This window comes from Mobula hypostoma, chromosome 29 (assembly GCF_963921235.1).
Source record: "Mobula hypostoma chromosome 29, sMobHyp1.1, whole genome shotgun sequence".
Lineage (NCBI taxonomy): Eukaryota > Metazoa > Chordata > Chondrichthyes > Myliobatiformes > Myliobatidae > Mobula > Mobula hypostoma.
The window spans coordinates 1,504,475-1,525,482 of record NC_086125.1 but is presented as its reverse complement, the minus strand read 5'-3'; the positions used below and the strand labels follow the sequence as shown (position 1 = coordinate 1,525,482).

Sequence of the window (21,008 nt, the reverse complement as noted above, 5' to 3'; positions counted from 1 at the left end):
ACAGGCCTATTCCCCACCCACCTCCTCACTCATACATACAACATCAGGCCTCCCACCCTGGGCCCGGCTGCCTCCAGGCCTTGGCTCCAGACCCTCAGGCATCAGCTTTCAACTTGGATTATGTTTCATTACTAAAATAAATATTTGTCAGAAACAGCCATTAGCCTACCTTTGGACCCATTTCACCAGAGTCACCTTTTAGGCCGATGATTCCAGGGGGGCCCTGTAAAGAAAAGGAAGAAACACAAGGAATTCTGGCTGTTCATTTATTGTCCTGAAAGGCTTCACAAAATCTGACCTCACTTCATCACTTTACCACATTTCCCATTCCACTTACCCACTCCGAAGATGTCCCCAATTCCTTGCTCATTTTAAGCCCCCCCCTGCGCTCTCCAGTCCACCCCTCCTCCTCCTCCTCACCTCTTATCCACTCCCTCCTGCACTTTCTTGCCCATTCCAAAACCACTCATTCTGGTAGTGGATGAGCAAACCAGGAAACTGGATATCAATCCAGCAACAGTAACTGAAGACCCAGCATGGCAACTGGGAATTTAAATCCAAGAAGATAAATCTCTAATTTCTAATTTTACTCTAATAGTTCCATTCAATCCGGTGAATCCCATATTTCCTGGATGCCCAATTCTCTCTCACCTGTCCACACATCCTGATTGTCACTTACCACACATCTACGCCAAGGGAAGTAGAGACATGAGACTCTACTGACACTGGAACCTGCAGGAACAAACAATCTGCTGGAAAAATTCAATGGGCTGAGCAGCATCTGTGGGAGGGCACATTCAGTGAGATAGGAACAGCTTCTTCCCCTCCATCGCCAGATTTCTGAACAGCCCACCAGCACTATCTCACTAGTTTCCTCTCTTTCTGCACCACTTACATTTACATTTCTTATTGTAACTTACAGTAAGATTGTTTTTTCTGTCCTGCTGCCACAAAACAACAGATTTCATGCCACATGTGCGTGATAATACACCTGATTCTGAAACATTTCAGTCAACATTTTCATCCTGATGCAGGGTCTCAATCCAAAATGGCAACAATTCCACGATGTCTATAGATGCTGCTTGACCTGCTGAGTTACTCTAGCAGTTTTATTTTTCTCAGGGATAATTATCTCATAACATCTCTATTTTGTTGTGATAATTGTTTTAAATCTTTGTCCCTTCACTGACTTGCCTGCCAGAGGGATAATATTGTTATCGTCTCATTAAGTCACCTGTGAAGCCAGTGAACCTACAAACTTGCACATCTTTAACTTGTGGGAGGAAACCTGAACACTCAGGGAGAGCCCACATGGTCACAGGAGAACACAAACTCCACATAGACAATAGCGGACCTCAGGTTCGACTGCAGATCTGAGTCAACAGCACTATTCGCCACATCACACATCACTGTGCTTCCAATTGAAAAGCTAGTTGATGTTAATTACGGCAAGCAGGAAATTATAAGCTTGTCATAAAGATGCATCCGGCCCACTGACGTGCTTCAGGGGAAGGAAATCTGCCACGCTTACCCAGTCTGGCTTTGATCTGCCTCAGAATGTGGCCGATTCTGAACCGCACCCAGCTGGATTGAAAACGGCTGCAGCAGCTGGAGAGGGTGAAAGACTCCCACCTTCACAAGAACGACTAGGATTGGGCAATAAATACTTGCCTTGCTATAGACACTTGGGTGTCGTAACATACTCAACTGGCAGGGCTGCTGCCTCACCTCGAGGTGTTCCAGTTTCTTCCTACATCCACATACAGGCAGCTCAGTAGGTTAGACCATAAGATCATAAGAAGCAGAATGAGCCCATTTGGCCCATCGAGTCTGCTTCCCCCACTTGATCATGGCTGATTTATTTTCCCTTTCGACTACATTCTCCTGCCTTCACTCATAATCTTCATTGTCCTGACTAATCAAACATATATCAACCGCCACTATGAAAACATCTAGAGACTTGACCTCCACAGCCATCTGTGGCAACGACTTCCACAGATTCACCACCGTCTGGCTAGAGAACTTCCTCCTTATCTCCGTCATAAAGGGATGTCCTATTCAGAGGAAATGCCTTCTGGTCCTAGACCCCCCCTCCCCCAACTCCACTGTAGGGAACATCTTCTGCATGTCCAGGCCTTTCAATATCCAGTAGGTTTCAATAAGATCTCCCTCATTCTTCTAAACACTGGAAAATACAGGACCAGACCCATCAAATGCTCCTTATACACCAACCCTTTCATTCCTGAGATCATTCTCCTGAACCTCTCCAATGCCAGCACACCCTTTCTTAAATAAGAGGCCCAACACTACTCACAATGCACAAACAACAGAAAATCTGCAGATGCTGGAAATCCAAGCAACACACACAAAATGCTGGAGGAACTCAGCATCTATGGAAAAAAAAGTACAGTCGACGTTTCGGGTCAAGACTCTTCGCAGGATTCAACTATTCATAGTATTCCATGTGATCTTAACAAAAGCTTCTGTTAGGAGTTAAAACGTTCTGCCCATGAACCACATGGGTTTCCTCCCGATGCTCCGGTTTTGTCCCACAGACCAAAGACATAATGGTTAGTAGGTTAGTTGGTCATTGTAAATTGTCCTGTGATTAGTCTAGTTTGTGGCTTGTTGGGCCAGTAGGGTCTGTTGTGTGTTGTATCTCTAAATAAATATCTGAAGGCACTGCATTGCACCCTTGGTTTTCCATTCTAGTCTCTTAAAAAAAATGCTAAGATTGCATTTGCCTTCCTTATGATCAGGTTAATTGGTAATTAAACATTATCCCTAGAATAGTAGATGGATGGTAGGTAACAAAATGAGCTGATGGACAGATGAGAGAGAGTGGACATTATGTAAATTTGGGATTGCTCTGAGAGTTGACACAGATTCAATGGGCCAAATGGCATGAGAAATACAGAATTTTATCAGTTCAGTTTAAATTCCCCCGCTGCAAAGGTGAGACTTCAATGACCGTCCCCAGACCAATATCCAGTGTCTAGGTTACTCTCCCATTGACAAAACCACTGACTTACCCTTTCTAATCCAGAGTTTTACCGGTACAGTGGTACCCTCACATTATGACAGCTGGATAACGGAAGCTCACTCTTATCACAAGTCATAATCAAAATAATTGAGATATGGAATAAAAATTGTTCTTAAGTAATTCAACTGGGAGTAAAATAACTAAATAAACAGAGAGAAACAATCTTGTCAATTTTGACAAGAGTTTGCATGACAGAACATTGCAATATAGTCAGTTTTTAGGAACAACACCCTTCATTATTGTCACAAGACACAAGAAACTACAGATACTGGAATCTGTAGCAACACAGAAAGCAGTGGAAGAACTCAGCAAGTCAGGCATCATCAATGGAGGGAGGTGGGCACTGGGCATTTCAAAGTTCAAAGTAAATTTATTATCAAAGTACATGTATATCACCATATACAACCCTGAGATTCATTTCTTATGGGTATTCAGAGTAAACACAAAGGGCACAAAAGAAGGAATGAAGCACAGCACCCAACAAAACAGAGAAACACCAGTGTGCAAAAGACAACAAACTGCAAATACAAAAAGAGAAAAATAATTATAATTATAATAAGTGGCAGATATCAAGAACATGAAATGAAGAGGCCTTGAAAGTGAGTCCATAGGTTGTAGGAACATTTCAGTGAAGGGGCAAGTGAAGTTGAGTGAAGTTATCTCCTCTGGTTCAAGAGACTGATGAGGGGTGACACCGTTCCTGAGATGCCTTACCTCTTTCCTGATGGCAGCAGCAAGAAGAGAGCATGGCCTGGATGGTGGGCATCCTTGATGATGTATACTGCTTTCCTGCATCAGTGCTGCATGTAAAAATGCACGATGGTGGAGATGGCTTTACCCATGATGGATTGGGCTGTCTCCACTACTTTCCGTACAATTTTCTGTTCAAGGACATGAGTGTTTCCAAACCAGGCCATGATGCAACCAGTCAACATACTCTCCACTGGGCATTTACAGAAGTTTGTCAAAGTTTCAGATGACATACTGCATCTTCACAAAGCTTTCCTTGTAATGGCACTTACATGCAGGACCCTGAATAGATCCTCTCAAACGATAACACAAAGGAATTTAAAGCTTTTGACCCCATCCACCTCTGGTTCCTCAATAAGGACTGACTCATAGATCTCCGGTTTCCTGTACAGAACAATCAGCTCCTTGGTCTTGCTGACATTGAGTGAGAGGTTCTTGCTGTGGTATATCACTCAGCCACATTTTCAATTTCCCTCCTATATCCTGATTCATCACCAGCTTTGATTCAGCCATGGACGGTGGTGTCATCAGCAAACTTAAGTATGGCACTGGAGCTGTGCTTAGCCACACAGTCATAAGTGTAAAGCGAGTAGAACAGGGGGCTAAGCACACAGCCTTGTGGTACACCTGCGCTGATGGAGATTGTGGAGGATTTGTTGTTGACAATCCAAGCAGACTAGGGTTTGCGAGTAAGGAAATCGAGGGTCCAATTGCACAAGGAGGTATTGGAGCCAAGGTCCTGAAGCTTATTGATTAGTTTTGAGGGGATGAGAGTATTGAATATAGAGATGTAGTCAATGAGGAGCATCTTGATGTATGGATCTTCACTATCCAGATCTTTCATGGTTGAGTGAAGGGCAAATGAAATGGCATCTGTTGTTGACCCTTTGTGACGGTAAGCAAATTGGAGCACACCCAAGTCGCTTCTCAGGCAGGAGTTGATATACTTCATCAGCAACCTCTCAAAGCACTTCATCACTGTAGTTATAAGTGCTACTGGACGATAATCGTTGAGACAGGTTACTACATTCTTGTTAGGCACAGCTATAATTGAAGCTTGCTTGAAGCAGATAGGTACCTCAGACTGCTGAAGTGCGAGGTTAAAGATATCCGTGAACACTGCAGCCAGTTGATTAGCAAAGGTCTTTAGTACTCAGCCAGGTAACCTGTCTGGGCCAGGTGCTTTCCGTGGGTTCACACTCCTGAAAGATGCTCTCTCATCAACCTCAGAGACTATAATCACAGGGTCATCGGTAGCTGTGGGAGTTTGTGAAGTGCCTTCATATTTTGATGGTCAAGGCAAATATAAAAAGACAATGTGCTTATCTGGGACCAAAACCTTCTTGTCACCTATGCCACTCAGCTCCGCTTTAAAGGAGGTGATAGCATTCAAACCCTGCCACAGCTGCCGAGCATCCTTCAGATCTGACCCCTCATCTGGATTGGCCTCAACCAATCCCGATGAAAGGTCTCAACCCAAAATGCTGACTGTCCATTTCCCTCCACAGATATGTACTGTACACAGATTGATACTGTCTGCTTAAACTGCACCTGGAGCACAGGTGAGAGATAGTACCTCCCATGGGGTGGCTGGGGGAAGCTAATGGTATTGCATGACGCAAGTGAAGTGGGATCAGTGTAAACTGGTACCTCATCTCAGCTGAAGGGCACCTTTTGGTGCTCCAGGTGATCAAGCAGACACAAATTGGGAATTGTACATACAAAATGCTGGAGGAACTCAGCAGGTGAGGTGCCATCTATGGAAAAGAATAAAAAGTTTACATTTCAAGCCAAGGACATTCATCAGGACTCGAAAGGAAGGAGGGAAGAATTCAGAATAAGAAGATGAGGGAGGAGAAGTTGTACAAGCTGGAAGGTGATAGGTGAAGCCAGGTGAGGGGGAAGGTACATTGCTGGGGATAAAATGAGACCTGCGAGGTGACAGGTGGAAAAGGCAAAGGGCTGAAGAAGGAATCTGATAGGCGAGGAGAGCGGACCGTAGAAGAAAGGGAAGGAGAGGGAGAGACAGTTGACAGGAACAAAAGCAAGAGAAGCAACCGAGTGTAAGTTTTTCAGATGCTGGTGTTTGAAATGTAGACTGAAAACAGAAAGTTATTGCTGACAAGGAAGGTTAATGCTACAGACAAAAGGAGACAAGTGTAGAACCTGTGAAAGTTAAACTACTGCCAGAAAAGTTAAATGGATTTGTCCGATATTTTCAAAGGAAACAGCAGGTTTATTTTTTTTACATTATGTCATCACAAATTTTGATGTTGATTAAATAACAAAATCACACTGCATGTTTGCTCGGTGACTGTCAGGTGAGTTTTAATGGGGGTAGTGTATCACAATCTCTCAGACAAGTTAGAGACTGCAGATTTTCGAAAGGCAGCAACAAACAATTCTGCAGGAGGGACTCAGCCTGTCGAGCAAATCTGTGGGCGAAAAACAATTAGCATTAGCACTTTGTATGTGTTGCTTAAGGTTTCCGGTATCTGCAGAAGCCCTTGTGCCTCAGGACTAAGAGAGGAGCAATGAGACAGGCAGTATACAGGGGAGAGGGAGGGGGGGAGTGGTGGACTGAGGAAAGTTGCGAGATAACGGACAGATTGTGCTGGTGGGGGAGCAGGTTCGAATGATAATTTAATGTAAAACTTGAACTTGCAGTGGGTGGAATAAGGAGGGGGAAGTGTAGAAAGATGGGTTCTGTGGTTGAGGGGAATTTGAAAGAAAGGTAACAGAAAAGGGAGAGAGGAGCAAGAAGTCAGGGAAGGAGGGAATAACCCAGCAGAGGGGAGGTCAGATTTTGGCTCTCTGTCCATTTTTTCTCCTTGGTTTTGCCTATTTTGTGCAAATTTCTTCCAGTGCATTTGTAGTCTCCTGATTGCCTGTTCAGGTGAGTCACACGTGCACCAATTTTAGCCACTAGCTTTAAAATAGCTGGATGATAGATGAATGTATAAGTGATGTCAGTTGAGTAACCACTTTATCAGATATCTCCTGTACATATTAAAGTGGCTACTGAGTGTATGCACATGGTCACACCTCATACACACTCAATCTCTGTCGCCTCTCTTGCTGAGTCATATTTGGATGTTAGGTTTCCTGCTGTTATCCTCCTAGTTACTGGTCCTACTTACCATAGGTCCCGGCCTTCCCGTGAGACCAATCGAACCCGCTGGACCCTTCATAGAAAGCTGGAAGGCAAAAATAAATAGAATGAGAGAGGAACAAGCTGAGGAATCAAGGTAACAAACTGCTTGAGAAGTGTTTCTGAAAGGCTTCTCGGGAAAACAAGATGATCACTGAGAAATCCAGGGGTAACTTCCTGACAAAGACACTGGAAAAGAGGAACAGGAGTAGGGTCCTCAGCCCCTCCATCTTGCCCCACTATTCAATAAGACCATGGCTAATTTGTCCCAAGTCTCAACTCCTCTTCTGTGGCAGTTCCCTATATTTCCTGAAATCTCTCAAATAATCATCGATCTCCAATGTAAATATCTCCAGTGATCTGGCCTCCACCACTCTAGCAGCAGAGAATTCCAGTGATTCACTGTCCTCTGAGAGAAGAAACGTCTGTGTACTTCAGTTTGAAATGGTCACTCCTGAACTCTGCAGCTGTGTCCCCTTGTTTTGAACTCTATTACTGGTAGAAAAAACTCAACATCAACACTGCCAAACCCTCTTAAGGTCTCACATATTTAAATAAGGTCACCCCTCATACATACAAGAGCTTCCAGCCTCTCTAGCTGGGACAATCCTCTCATCCCAGGATTTTTTACCCCGACAGTGGCAAGAATCTCTCTCCCACATGGCTTGGTCACATTGAGCAGCATTGCCACTGTTACGTACCCTGTAACTGGGTTGTCAAACTAGCAGAAATGGATCACTCAGTTGGAGTCTGGATTACTAGAACTAAGAAAGTTTTATTAAAGAAACAAGCAACACAATACTCGAATCAAAAGGATAATGAATGCAACAGTTCAGCAATGATAAACATACATGTACACAGAATTCACTTAACAGGATCAATCAAGCTCTATCGTTGTCTAGGGGTAAATGACCAGTTTCAAAGTGACACAAATTTCAGTTCAATTTAGTTCAGTTCAGTTCGCAGTAATCGCTGCCGTGGGAGATGGACAGTGGGGGGAAGGAGAGAGAGAGCAAAACGAATGAATATTCAAGGCTTCCACACAGACCTTCGCAGTCAGCTTTCGGGCGAGTCCTTTGTGATGTCATCTGAGGTCACCGACCATGACCCCTCCGTTTCCAGATACGATCTTTTCTCTGCGGTGAACCCGGCACCCAGGCAAGGGTGGACACACACCAGGTTCCCGCCGATCGTGCCTTTCCACCCTGAGCGTCTATGGCCTGGTCCCGCAACCGGCCTTCCAAAACTTCCCACTGACTTGTGAGAGACGGACCGCTTCCAGGGTCTCGATACCTCGGGTGTCGTGTGTGTCCTGCCTTAGCGAACCTGTCCCTTTTTATCCCCCTGCTGGGGTATCGCCTGTCCATCACTTCAAACAGTTCGGGGTTCAAAGGGGGAGCCGATCTTGACAGCTCTCCTTCCCCTTCATTAACATCTCCAAATGCTGCTCCATTATTTTCCTTATCTCTCTCTCTCTCCTGAAGACAGGTGGCAGACCAACTGCTGATCCCACTGGTGCCAGCACAGGCCAGCTAACATCTTAATCTATGTGTATTCTCATCACACCACCTTTAAGGGGGATTAGGGTAGAAATCAGAGACAACAGGGTAGAAGGTTCTTCTAATATAGCGAGGCAGAGAATTTAGCATCAAGTCCAGGAGAGACTAGTTGGACCGAATGGCCTGGTTCTCTACTTGAAGAGTTTACAAATCCCAACTTTCCAGCAGTCTTCAGCCGCTTCCATTGACCCAACATCTAACTTTACCCGTTTACTTGAGGACATCATTAAAATTAGACGGAAGCCCCTGCACTCTATTCCGCAGCCATTGGAACAGGAGGCAGCTATTCTTCCTCTTGACGGAAGGAAAACCTGCTGTTGTTGCCAATTTCTACAGCTAGGGGGCTTAGTTAAAAAAGGTCCGTCAGTTTGACAGTCCTCAACAGTAGAGTCATCGAAACATTGAACACTACAGCACAGGACTGGTGCTTAGGCCCAACTAGTCCATTCTGACTATAACTCTGCCTAGTCCCATTGACCTGCACCTGGACCATAGACTTCCACACCATTCCCATCCATGTACCTATCCAAACTTCTCTTAAATGTTGAAATCGATCCTGCTTCCACCTACTCCAGTGGCAGTTCGTTCTACACTCTGACCACCCCCGATGTTCCCCTTAAACATTTCACCCTTCACCTTTAACCCTTGTTCTAGTCTTACCAACCTCAGAGAAAAACGACTACTTGTATTTACCCTAGCTATACCCATCATACCAATGGGTAAAAAAATATTGGCCTTGCTAGTGATGTCTCTCCAGAGACGGATGGAGTTCTTTCTGACCACTTGCCAATAATTAAAGGCGAAAGGTTGTAAAAGTCTTCTGTATTTACCCTTGCTTGCTGGAGAATAGCCTGGGCCTGAGATTCCTGGGCCGAGACGATGGGTCCCTTGGCTCCATTCCCGCCAAACTGGAACTGAAAACGGGAAGGAACATGGTGAATTCAGAGGCAGTTCCCCATGACCCTCAACAATTTTTACCAGTACAACATAGAAACCATCCTAGTTGGATTCATCACAGCCTAGTATGACAACTGTTTTGCCCCAGATCAGTAAAAAATTGCAAGAGAGTTAGGAACACAGCTGGGTCCATCTTGCAAATCAAGCTCCCCCGCCAGTGACGGAGATACGAGAGATTGCTGATGTTGGAATCTAGAACAACGTGCAAAGCAATGGACAGACTCAGAGGGTCAGGCAGCACCTATGGAGGGAAATGGACACTGGACGTTCTGAGTTGAGACTTTTTGAACAGGATTCCAAACCCTTCCTAACCATAAATGTATCAAACATGCTGCCCAACCTGCTGAGTTCCTGTTTCCACGGATGCTGCCTGACCTGCTGAGTTCCTATGAAGGGTTCCGGCCCGAAACATTGACTAATCGTTTCCACGGATGCTGCCCGACCTGCTGAGTTCCAACCCACTTCAACTCTGCTTCCCATTCCCATTCGGATATGTCCATACATGGCCCCCTCTACTGCCATGATGAGGCTAAACTCAGGTTGGAGGAGCAACACCTCATATACTGTCTAGGTCGTCTCCAGCCCTTGGTATGAACATCAAATTCTCCAACTTCCGGTAAATCCCTCCCCCTCCCTTCCCCTATCCCTATTTCACTCTGCCCCCTCCCCCAGTTGCCTATCACCTCCCTCATGTTTCTGCCTCCTTCTACTACCCATTGTGTTTTCCCCTATTCCATCTTCACCTTTCCTGCCTATCACCTCCCTGCCTCTCCTCCTCCATCCCTTTATCTTTCCCCTTACTGGTTTTTCACCTGAACCTACCAGCCTTCTCCTTCCCACCATCTCCCCACCTTCTTTATAGGGCCTCTGCCCCTTCCCTCTACAGTCCTGACGAAGGGTCTCGGCCCGAAACGTCGACTGATCGTTTCCACGGATGCTGCCCGACCTGCTGAGTTCCTCCAGCGTGTTGTGAGCATACATGTATCAATTTTTTTTGAATATCATTGCCTCAGCCACATTCTCTGGCAGCTCATTCCATTTACGCACGAATGAAGAAGTTGCTCCTCAGGTCCACTTTAAATCTTAGCTCAGTGATCTTAAACCTATACCCTCGAGCTTTGCTGGGTAAAAGACAGTGTGCATTCATCTGATCTATACTGCTATATGTTTATATCTTCACCTCTATACGGTCGTCCTCTATAAATCCTGCCTGGCAGCACAGCAGTTAAGGCATCAATTTACAGTGCTAACAATCAGCGATCAGGGTTTAATTCCTGCCACTGCCCATAGGGAATTTGTACGTTCACCCCCGTGACAGCCTGGGTTTTCTCCAGATGCTCTGCTTTCCTCAGATGTACGCTAAGAGTTAGTGAGTTGTAGGCATGTTCTGTCGGTTCTGGAAGCGTGGCAACGCTTGCGGGCTTGCCAACACAATCCATCTTGATTTAATTTTAGCAAATTATGCATTTCTTTGTTTTGATGTTTCAACGTGCATGTGACAAATAAAACCAATATGTAAATTTTTCTTTAAAGTCACCCCTCACCCTTCTACCTTCCAAGTGATAAAGTCTCAGTGCGTGCCAAACTGCTCCCTATAATTCCAACCCTCACATCCTGGCAACACTCACAAAATTCTTCCATATATACTGTGCTGATGAACAACAGGGACGTGGTGCAGGCTGCTTACAAAACTTCTAAATATACCCCTGACATGGTAACTGTGTTTCTCTCTCCACAGATGCTGTCCAACCTGGTGAGTGTTTCCAAGGTTTCCAGCTTTTGACTTGGAACCTCTAATATCTAATCTTGAATTAAAGTAGGAAGAGGGATCAAAATGGCAAAGATGACTCACCGGAAACATCAACATGGTTCCTGGGGGTCCCGGTATTCCATCGATGCCTGGCAGACCAGGTCTTCCTGGTGGACCCTATGTTTAAAGGTACGTAGGTTAGGGGACGAGAAAAGACAAAAAGAGGAGGAGTCTGTCAAAATAAGAGAATCATTGCAACCAAGATCAGGCTATGATGTGTCACTATCAGAGGAATGAGTGGCCTAGAGCCTTACTACCTGACATTGATGTGTTTTGAACACTTGGCTCTCCCTCACAGACTGATTCATGCTTTAGAACGTGTCTCTGAGAACTGCTTTGAAATGCTAATATACCAATGTCAGGGCTGATGTGTGAACCCATTAATTAGCCAGGGAGACAATCTGAGTGGGAGGGGGCGGTGGTGTCAGTGTGCCATACCCTGGGTCTGGGGGAGAGGGGTCAGTGTGTCATACCCTGGGTCAGGGGGCGAGGGGTCAGTGTGTCATACCCTGGGTTGGGGGTGAGAGGTCACTGTGTCATGCCCATGGGTCAGGGGTGAGGGGTCAGTGTGTCATACCCTGGGTCAGGGGGCGAGGGGTCAGTGCGTCATACCCTGGGTCAGGGGGTGAGGGGTCAAGTGTGTCATACCCTGTGTCGGGGGGTGAGGGGTCAAGTGTGTCATACCCTGTGTCAGGGGGTGAGGGGTCAAGTGTGTCATTCCTTGGGTCAGGGGATGAGGAGTCAATGTGCATTACTGTGGGTCAGGGGTGAGGGGTCAGTGCGTCATACTCTGGGTCAGGGGGTGAGGGGTCAGTGTGTCATACTCTGGGTCGGGGGGTGAGGGGTCAAGTGTGTCATACCCTGGGTCAGGGGATGAGGAGTCAATGTGCATTACCCTGGGTCGGGGGTGAGGGGTCAGTGTGTCATACCCTGGGTCAGGGGGTGAGCAGTTATTGTGTTAACAGTCTGAAGGCTTTGCAGTCCATGTGTTTCCATGCCCCGGGAGGTACCGAGCTTCGGCCACATCCAGATGGGGAAACATATTAGGAGCTACGTTTGCAGAGAGGCAGCTCTGCTTTGAATCAAGGACTCCGTTCAAGCCTTGTGCAATGCTATGTAATGTCTGTCTAACCACTGGGAAAGTATCTCTACCCCAGATTAACATCACTGTAGCGCACAAGAGTGACTCAATCCCAAACCACATCAAAGTTGAGAGAAACATTTACTACAATTACTGTTCCAAAAGCAGAGGACTGAAAGTACAGAGAGCAAATCAGAATGACAATCAGCTCAAGAGATGCAGAAAATCCAGGGTAACACACACAGAGAATGCTGGTGGAACTCAGCAAATCGGGCAGCATCTATAGAGAGGAATTAATTAACAGTAACTGAAGAAGCTTCCCTGCCCAGAACATCGACTCTTTATTCTTTTCTGTAGATGCTGACTGCTTTGTTGAGATTGTTCAACATCTTGTGTGTGTTACACGACAATAGCCGAAGGGATAGTGAGCTGGCGGACCTGCGTGGCTAGGCACAGATATCTATAAACTTGCTGATGAAATCCATCTATAAGTTTGCTGACGATAAAACCATTCTTGGTAGAATCTCAGGTGGTGACGAGAGGGCGTACAGGAGTGAGAAATGCCAACTAGTGGAGTGGTGTCGCAGCAACAACCTGGCACTCAATGTCAGTAAGACGAAAGAGCTGATTGTGGACTTCAGGAAGGGTAAGACGAAGGAACACATACCAATCCTCATAGAGGGATCAGAAGTGGAGTGAGTGAGCAGTTTCAAGTTCCTGGGTGTCAAGATCTCTGAGGATCTAACCTGGTCCCAACATATCAATGTAGTTACAAAGACAAGACAGTGGTTATACTTCATCAGGAGTTTGAAGAGATTTGGTATGTAAACAAATATTCTCAAAAACTTCTATAGATGTACCGTGGAGAGCATTCTGACAGGCTGCCGCACAGGACCGAAAGAAGCTGCAGAGGGTTGTAAATCTAGTCAGCTCCATCTTGGTACAAAGTACCCAGGACATCTTTAAGGAGTGGTGTCTCAGAAAGGCAGCATCCATTATTAAGGACCTCCAGCACCCAGGGCATGCCCTTTTCTCACTGTTACCATCAGGAAGGAGATACAGAAGCCAGAAGGCACACACTCAGTGATTCAGGAACAGCTTCTTCCCCTCTGTCGTTAGATTCCTAAATGGACATTGAAGCTTTGGACACTACCTCACTTTCTTTTAAATATACAGTATTTCTGATTTTTGTACATTTTTAATCCATTCAATATATGTATAATTTAATTGATTTACTTATTTATTTTTTTTTTCTCTTCTATCTTATGTATTCATTGTCTGGGACTGAGGGGACAGTGTGCTAACAACTGAAGTCAGATGTAGAAACCAATGGGTCAGTGAGTTAATACCCGTAGGGAAAGGAGGTGGTTGGTCAGTGTGTACATATGTAACCCAGGAGCAAAGACAAAAATAGTCAGTGTGTTAACGCTTGGGTGTCTGTGATAATAGTTTCGGAATGTTAAATGTTCCAATGTCAGGGGCTGATGAGTGAATTCTTAAATACCCCAGGGAGGCAGCCTGAGATTTAGGGGCCAGTGTGTAATACCCCAGGTCAGGGGGTGAGGGGTGAGTGTGATAAGACCCTCGGTTAGAGATCTCCACATTGGATTTGGTTTATTTTGTTTGTTCTCTCCACGTGTGCTGTTGGATCTTTGGGTCTTGAGACCAGTGTTCTGATGGTTATGCTAGGTTTGTGGTGCAATCTTTCCACCATTTCGGAAATAGCAGTGGGAAAGGAGTTGTTCCTGATTCCGCTTGTCCGGGCTTTCTGACTCATTTTGCATTACACAGAACAATACAAACCACTGCTTTCTTTAGAGAAACGAAGGCAGAGGGGAGGTACGTGGTCAAAAATAAAAGTTGTTGAAATGGTTGGAGAGTAGGCGAGGAAGGGACAATGAGGACACAGTGGAATGACGAGCTGGCAAGGAGGAGTTGGACAGAGTGCAGATGAGATGATTGAGGACTAGAAGGCACTAGAAAGCATTAAATGCAAGTGAAGAGAATTCAGAATGACATGAGAAAGATGTTCTGCACAGTGTTCGGTTGAATCTGGAAGGCACAGCATGCTAATGTTTTGCAGTAGGCTTGATTGTCTTCAAGAAGGAGCTGGATTAATATCTGGTGGTAAGAAATGCTCATTTTATGGAGAAAGGCTGATTGGTGGAGCTAGAGAGTTTCCATTTCTCTTTTTTCTCTCAAACCTTCTTGGAAAATACGCAAGAGTTTGAAATCCCAGACAACCAGACTCAGAAACAGCTCCTTCCCCACTGCTTTAAGACTACTGAGTCAGTCATTTTTTCACATTCCCTTTCCTGGTAATGATGGCATATTCTCCAGTCAATAAATCCACCTCTTGCATAATCGTCACTTTGCACCAACCCTGTTTGCATTGCGATGATTTGCACTATTCTATCGCTGTTTATCTTTACCATGTATACTGATTTGAGGATCACACGAGTATGGAATTTCATTATACACCATTGTACTTTCAGTGGTAACTTTCCTTGATGCCTCCTGTACCTAATAAAGTGGCTACTGAGTGTACATTCATGGTCTTCTGCTCTCACAGCCGTTCCACTTTAACGTTTGACACGTTGTGCTTTCAAATTCTGCACACCACTGTTGTAACACGTGGTTATTTGAGGCACCGTCATCTATAGCAGCTTGAACCAGTCTAGCCATTCTCCTCTGAGCTCTCTCATTAAGACCATAAGACATAGGAGCAGAGTTAGACCACCTGACCCACTGAGTCTGCTCCGCTATTCCATCATGGCCGATCCTTTTATTTTCTCCTCCTCAACCCCAGTTCCCGGTCTTCTCCCGTAACTTTTGATTCCATGCCTAATCAAGAACCTATCAATCTCTGCCTTAAATACACCCAGCGAGCTGGCCTCCACAGCTGCATGTGGCAACAAATTCCACAAATTCACCACCCTTTGGCTAAAGAAATTTCTCTGCATCTCTGTTTCGAAAGGGCGCCCCTCTATGCTGAGGCTGTTCCCTCTTGTCCTAGACTCTCCCACCATGGGAAACATCCTTTCCACATCCACATTCGAAAGGTTTCAATGAGATCCCCCCTCATCCTTCTGAATTCCAGCGAGTACAGACCCAGAGGTATCAAACGTTCCTCGTATGATAACCCTTTCATTCCTGGAATCATCCCTGTGAACCTCCTCTGGACCCTCTCCAGTGCCAGCACATCTTTTCTAAGATGACGGGCTCAAAACTGTTCACAATACTCAAGGTGAGGCCTCACCAGTGCCTTATAAAGCCTCAGCATCACATCCTTAATACAACATTATCACCCACAAAACTGCTGCTCACTGGATGATTTTTTGTACTTTACAGCATTCCGTGTAAACCAGAAATTGTTGTGTGTGGCAATCCCAAGAGATCAGCATATTCTGAGGTAAATGTTCAAAGTACATTTATTACCGAAGTAGTATGCAATGTATACACGCAGAAAAAAATACAAATTGTGCAAACAATAAAAGTAAACAAATAAGTTCACGCAAGTGTCCACAGCCACAAAGCCAGTCATCACTGCAGCTGGTTCAGGAGCCTGTTAGCTACCGGCCACAGCCTCATTTCAGATGAGTAAACCTCAGGATCAGCTAGCTCAATACTGTTCGCTGTCCCTCTCCTCTGCCCCCAACACCCTGAACTTTTCAATTCAGCCCGATGCTTAAATTGGCCAAACCTCAAGTCTTTCCCCGCTCATGGACGTGAGTACTCAATTTGGCCCGTACTCGACTTTTCCAATCTGGCTGAAATCGGTCAAATATTGATTTGCTCCTCGTTCTCGGGCCTGGGCCCTACTGGCTCAGTTCGGCCCATTGTCAACCTTTCCAGTCTGGTCCAGTGCTTAATTTGGGCAAATATTGGCTTGTTCCTTGCTCTCAGACATGGGTCCAGCCTCCTTTATTCTGCCTCACCAAGTTTCTGCTGCTTTGAATCACCTCCAAGTCCACTCAAGCATGGCCAAAAATGAGCTAATTCCCTGCTTTCGGGCCTGGGCCCCCTGCCTCGATTCAACCTGTATCTGTCATGCTGCAAACATTCTGCACCTTTGAGAATTTATTTTACACTGCAAAAAAATGCCATTTCAAAAGCTCATCTCAGCAAGGGAAGTTACAGGCTATCGATTCCAGTGTTTGTTTCTGAGAAAAGGTATGATTAATAAAGTAGTTAAGAGCTGTGTTTCCTATCAGCAAGTCATTGATGTGCTTCACCAGTACCATCTTAAACCAGACTCAAACCACTCGATCTGGTGCCAGCAATCATTCTGTGGTCAAAGGCACTTAGTTCACATCTCTTCCCTAGTCTGATGTTTGGTCTGAACAACAACTGAACCTCTTGACCATGTCTGCATGCTTTCTCTGCACTGAGTTGCTACCATATGATTAGTTGATTAGCTACTTGCATTAGCAGATATACAAGTGTACTTAATGAAGTGGCCACTGGTGTTTTTTGCCCTTAACTAATGTAATCTAATGTCACTCTGCTAGACAGCTGGCATGGTCATGAGGGGAAGAATGGACTCCTTTTGTGCTATACTCAGTCATCGAAGAACTGGAAGATCATCAGTGTGGAATGAGGAAGACTGGGAGGGCCATGTTCATACGATAGTTGGCAGAATGTTATCTGGCTTACGGACCATGCAACTTCATTTGCCATTTCATCTCTGGAGATCAAGAATCAAGGATCAATTTATTCACTGTGTATATTTACATACATGCAGAATTCTCTGTGCGGTGTTGGCACAACATCAACTATAAACAGCATTCAGCATTTATAAAGAATTGTGAGTTATATAAAGTTAGAATTACAGATAATGGAATGAAATGCCAGAATTTATTTGGAATGTAAACAGCATTATAAACAGCGGTTTAAAGTGTTTACAGTGCAGTGCTGTGACGATGTAAGAAATAGAGTCAGTTGGGGGGAGTTAATGCTTAATCAGATTAACTGCCTGGAGGAAAGAAACTTTTCAGATGGCATGAAGTTTCTGTTTTAATAGCCCTGTTGCACTTTCCAGAAGGGGGATTTGGGACTTCAGCTTAACTACCGTGGCTCCACTGAGTATTGAGTGGTTTATAATTACCTCGCAGTGGCAAGATATTTCCCCAGTCCACCACCACCACCCACTGATGGAGCTGATAATTCAGCATCTATAACGCGGGTCGGAAAAGCGCAGAGATGCCATAAATTTAGTGAAGCACAGAAGCAGAGCGGAATCACAAAAAAGCAACTCATCCTGTCGTCAGCAGGGTAAGCACTGCACTGTGACACCAGAACTACTCCTGACACATCTCAAATGCCCCAACCAATCCTCCTTCTCTCCCTCACTCCTCAAAAAGAACTAGAGCAATTATCTGACTTTCCAAAGGGACAATCTGAGATTTTATTCTTGAGGAAAATAAAACTGATGAAAAGAAACCAATCCAGTCAAGATGAAAAACAGAATGAAGAGGCTGGAGTACTCTAGAGACTGCCCACATGTGCTTTGTTGACCACAAACTGCTATAGCTGCCTAAACGTTCCCTCTTCAATCAAAAAAACCTTTGTATGCAAGCAAGCTCCAACATGAGGTCTGCCCAGCATCTGAGAATTTTAATTTTCTTCTAATGTGGAAAAGACACAAAGGATTTGACAGATGTTGGCCTGAAAGGCGTTCACACCAGCCAGATGGTGCAGAGGGGGTTAGTAGAAGTTACCACTTTGTAAAATCCTTTTTGCATTGTGAATGAAGCAGCACCATTTCTGAATCTGCACCAGGAGGGATTTCATTGGCACTGAGGAAAACATTAATTGGTTCTTGTCTCTAAGTTCCCTCAGAATTACTAAATGAAGCCACAACATATCCAGAGCTCTGGTCCCATTTACCTCCTTAACGTGGCTAGATACAAACGTAGCACCAATCACATTAACAGAAGTACACATCCGCAAATTGCACATGGTGTGAGAGATTTGATCCTAGTGAAGGAAGAATGAGGGGTGTTCATGGACCGTACAGGAATCTGACGGTGGGGGGAGAGGAGCTGCTGCTGAGTCAATGCTGAGATAACTGTGCGGGAACAAGGAAGAGTTTAAACGTATAGTTGCTTTATTCTGAGTAGGTTTACAACCTGAAGAAATTTAACATAACATCTAAAAACCGGGAAAACTTTGCACCGGGGAATACCTGTTGAAGAGGAAGCAGCACTATATCAAAGCAAACTCCACTGTGCCGCAGAAAACAAGCAGCTGCTGTGAAAGGAGAGGCTCAACAACCCAAGAGACCCAACCACCACTTACACTTTGCCACACTGCAGCAGAATATGTGGATCCCGGGTTAGACATTTGAGGACCCACCAATAGTCCACCCCTTAGGAGAACTCGAGTGATTGCACTGCCTACAGAGTATTACCGGTGGAAGTTGACAGTATTCATGGGATCAACAGAACGGGATAAAATGGGCTCTGACACACATAATGCAATGCTCACTGTGTCTCAAAACTGTTAAATTGTTTCTGTTTTACTAGCCAAACCAAGGTGCATCTCTGGAAAGGGAAGACCATAGTGAAAAGGTGGATTGGGGAGATGTTCCAGCAAACAATCCAAGATATTCCTATACAGAATAAGATCAGGCCTGGGAATTACCCACAGATTCGAGTCTAACCCAATGTAAATGGTTTGGATTGATGTCGCCAGCTTCTGTTATTCCAAACCAGTCTTCCCTTCAAATGGAAATCACTGTTTTTTAACATGCTGAGATGCTCACAAGGCCTTGGAAGAAACTTCAGAAAAGGTAGCTGCAACTAGCGTAGATTTAGGGTGAAACTTCAAAGACTCTTGAGCAAGAACTTGAGGAAAGGTCAGGTCAATTTTGAGAGTATGGGAGAGGAGGTTCAAGTAGAGCACCAGCATTGATGGGCCAAAATAGTCTGCTCTATGAAACCTATATAGCTGTTCCTGTGACAGAAGATAGTACAAAAATTGAAGGCATTATTAACTTTTGCAAGACCCACACTTGTTCAGTTAAACAACACCTGATGACAAGACTTGCCCCAGCAGAGTGGAGACGGTCGGGCAACTCTCACGCCTGTCAAATTCAATGTCCATGTAGCAGGGGGTAACTGAGACTGACTTCACGGTTAGAATTTATATCTAACTATCCTCCACTCACTGCACATTACTGCCAAAATCAACCTGCTTTTTTTGGGAGTGGTCTCCTCAGCTCGGTGAATCAAGTAACCTGTCTTTGCGTTGTAGCGTACACTGCTGTGAATCCTATGCCCCAGTAATAACATTTTGTTTTAATTATGGGGCTTTAAGTGTGGAGGTAATTCTAAACATCGAGGAGATTTTATCATTTAGAACATTAGTTGAACAACTGGCTGAATTCATTCCAAAAGAAACTGCGGGGTACTCCATGAAAAATCAGGGATACTGCAATTCCCTGCTCACAAGAAGGATCTGTGCACCACTATCTGGGAATTCTGGAGAAGATCTGAAACGCTGATTTGTTTTAACAAGACCCTACTCAGCCAGCCAAAACCTAGACAGTAAAAACTGTGAGGTGCGACCGGGCACAAGACGGGTGATTGTAACAGTGGGCACCTACGATAAAGAAAGAAGGGAAAGGCAGGGAGTGAGTGAAGAGATAGGATGGGTAGAGATAGGAGAGGGGGGGTGACAAGGAAAGAGTGGTGGTGCGTAGGGGAGAGAGGGAAGGATGGGGGAGCATTAAAGGAATCAGGGAAAGAGAAAAGGTGGAGATGTAAAGGAGATGGAAAGGCTGAAAGACAGTGGGACTGGGGAGAGAGATAGGAGTTGGAGGGAGAGCGATTGTGTGTGTAAGAGAGAGAAAGGCGCAGGGAGGGGAAGGATAGAAGAGAGGGGTGGAAAGCTGCAGGGAGCGGGATTAGAGAGAGGGTGGAAGAGCGAGGGATGGGAGAGAAAGGTGAGGGAAGGGGAGAGAGATGCACGAGAGTGAGGGGGAAGATGGAGGAGAGAGGAGTAGGAGAGAAGGAGAGTGGAGTTGGAAGAGAGCCAGGGGCTGGGAGGAGAGAGGGAGGGAGAGGATTGAAAGAGAGAGAGAGGGGCACAGGGAAGAGGGAGGGCATTTGGAGGAAGAGAGAGAAAGAGAGGTGCGGTATAGGGGGGTGAGGAGTGAGGTTGGGAGGAGAAGAGAGAGAAGACGGGGAGAGGAGATGGGAAGAAAGGCCGAGGGAAGGTGTCAAGTTTCAATTCAGATCTATGAAAAGAACCAAGTGATTGATCACCTCAGAGGCCGAGCAGTACGAGAGATGACCCTTCTGAAGGTGGGGATCTTCCCTTGGGAGATAGCCAAGGTTACGATGACCTACTTAAGTCGTGCTGAGGCTCGCTTTGTGATTGTTATGGAACTGAGCTGTTTACTGCAGTTGCTGGTTGCTCTTTCAAGTCCTGCTCCATTTCAATTGATATTTTTTCAGCTGGCATCTGATTCTGGGGTCAAGAAAACTGCAATTTTCAGCTCCAATACATCTGGTTGAAAGGAATTTCCTTCCCCCTTCCCCCACCTCCCCCGAACACAGAGAGGGGAGAAAGTACAGGCCTGCTCTGCCTATTGCAGTGTTTATACTACAAGAGGGAAGTCAGCAAACATAAAACAATAAACAATATACATG

General features: G+C 45.3%; 1 protein-coding gene across 2 annotated transcripts in view; it reads right to left on the bottom strand.

The window, feature by feature from the left end:
• The window catches only part of LOC134339467 (collagen alpha-1(XI) chain-like), a 394,099-nt gene that overhangs the window by 201,273 nt on the left and 171,818 nt on the right, over nucleotides 1-21,008 (bottom strand). For both annotated transcript variants that reach the window (XM_063036004.1, XM_063036005.1), the window contains 4 exons: nucleotides 11,313-11,387; nucleotides 9,334-9,417; nucleotides 6,934-6,990; nucleotides 170-223 (listed from right to left, as the gene is read on the bottom strand). In XM_063036004.1, coding sequence (XP_062892074.1) covers nucleotides 170-223; nucleotides 6,934-6,990; nucleotides 9,334-9,417; nucleotides 11,313-11,387 — 270 coding nt within the window. The remainder of the gene's footprint in view (nucleotides 1-169; nucleotides 224-6,933; nucleotides 6,991-9,333; nucleotides 9,418-11,312; nucleotides 11,388-21,008) is intronic.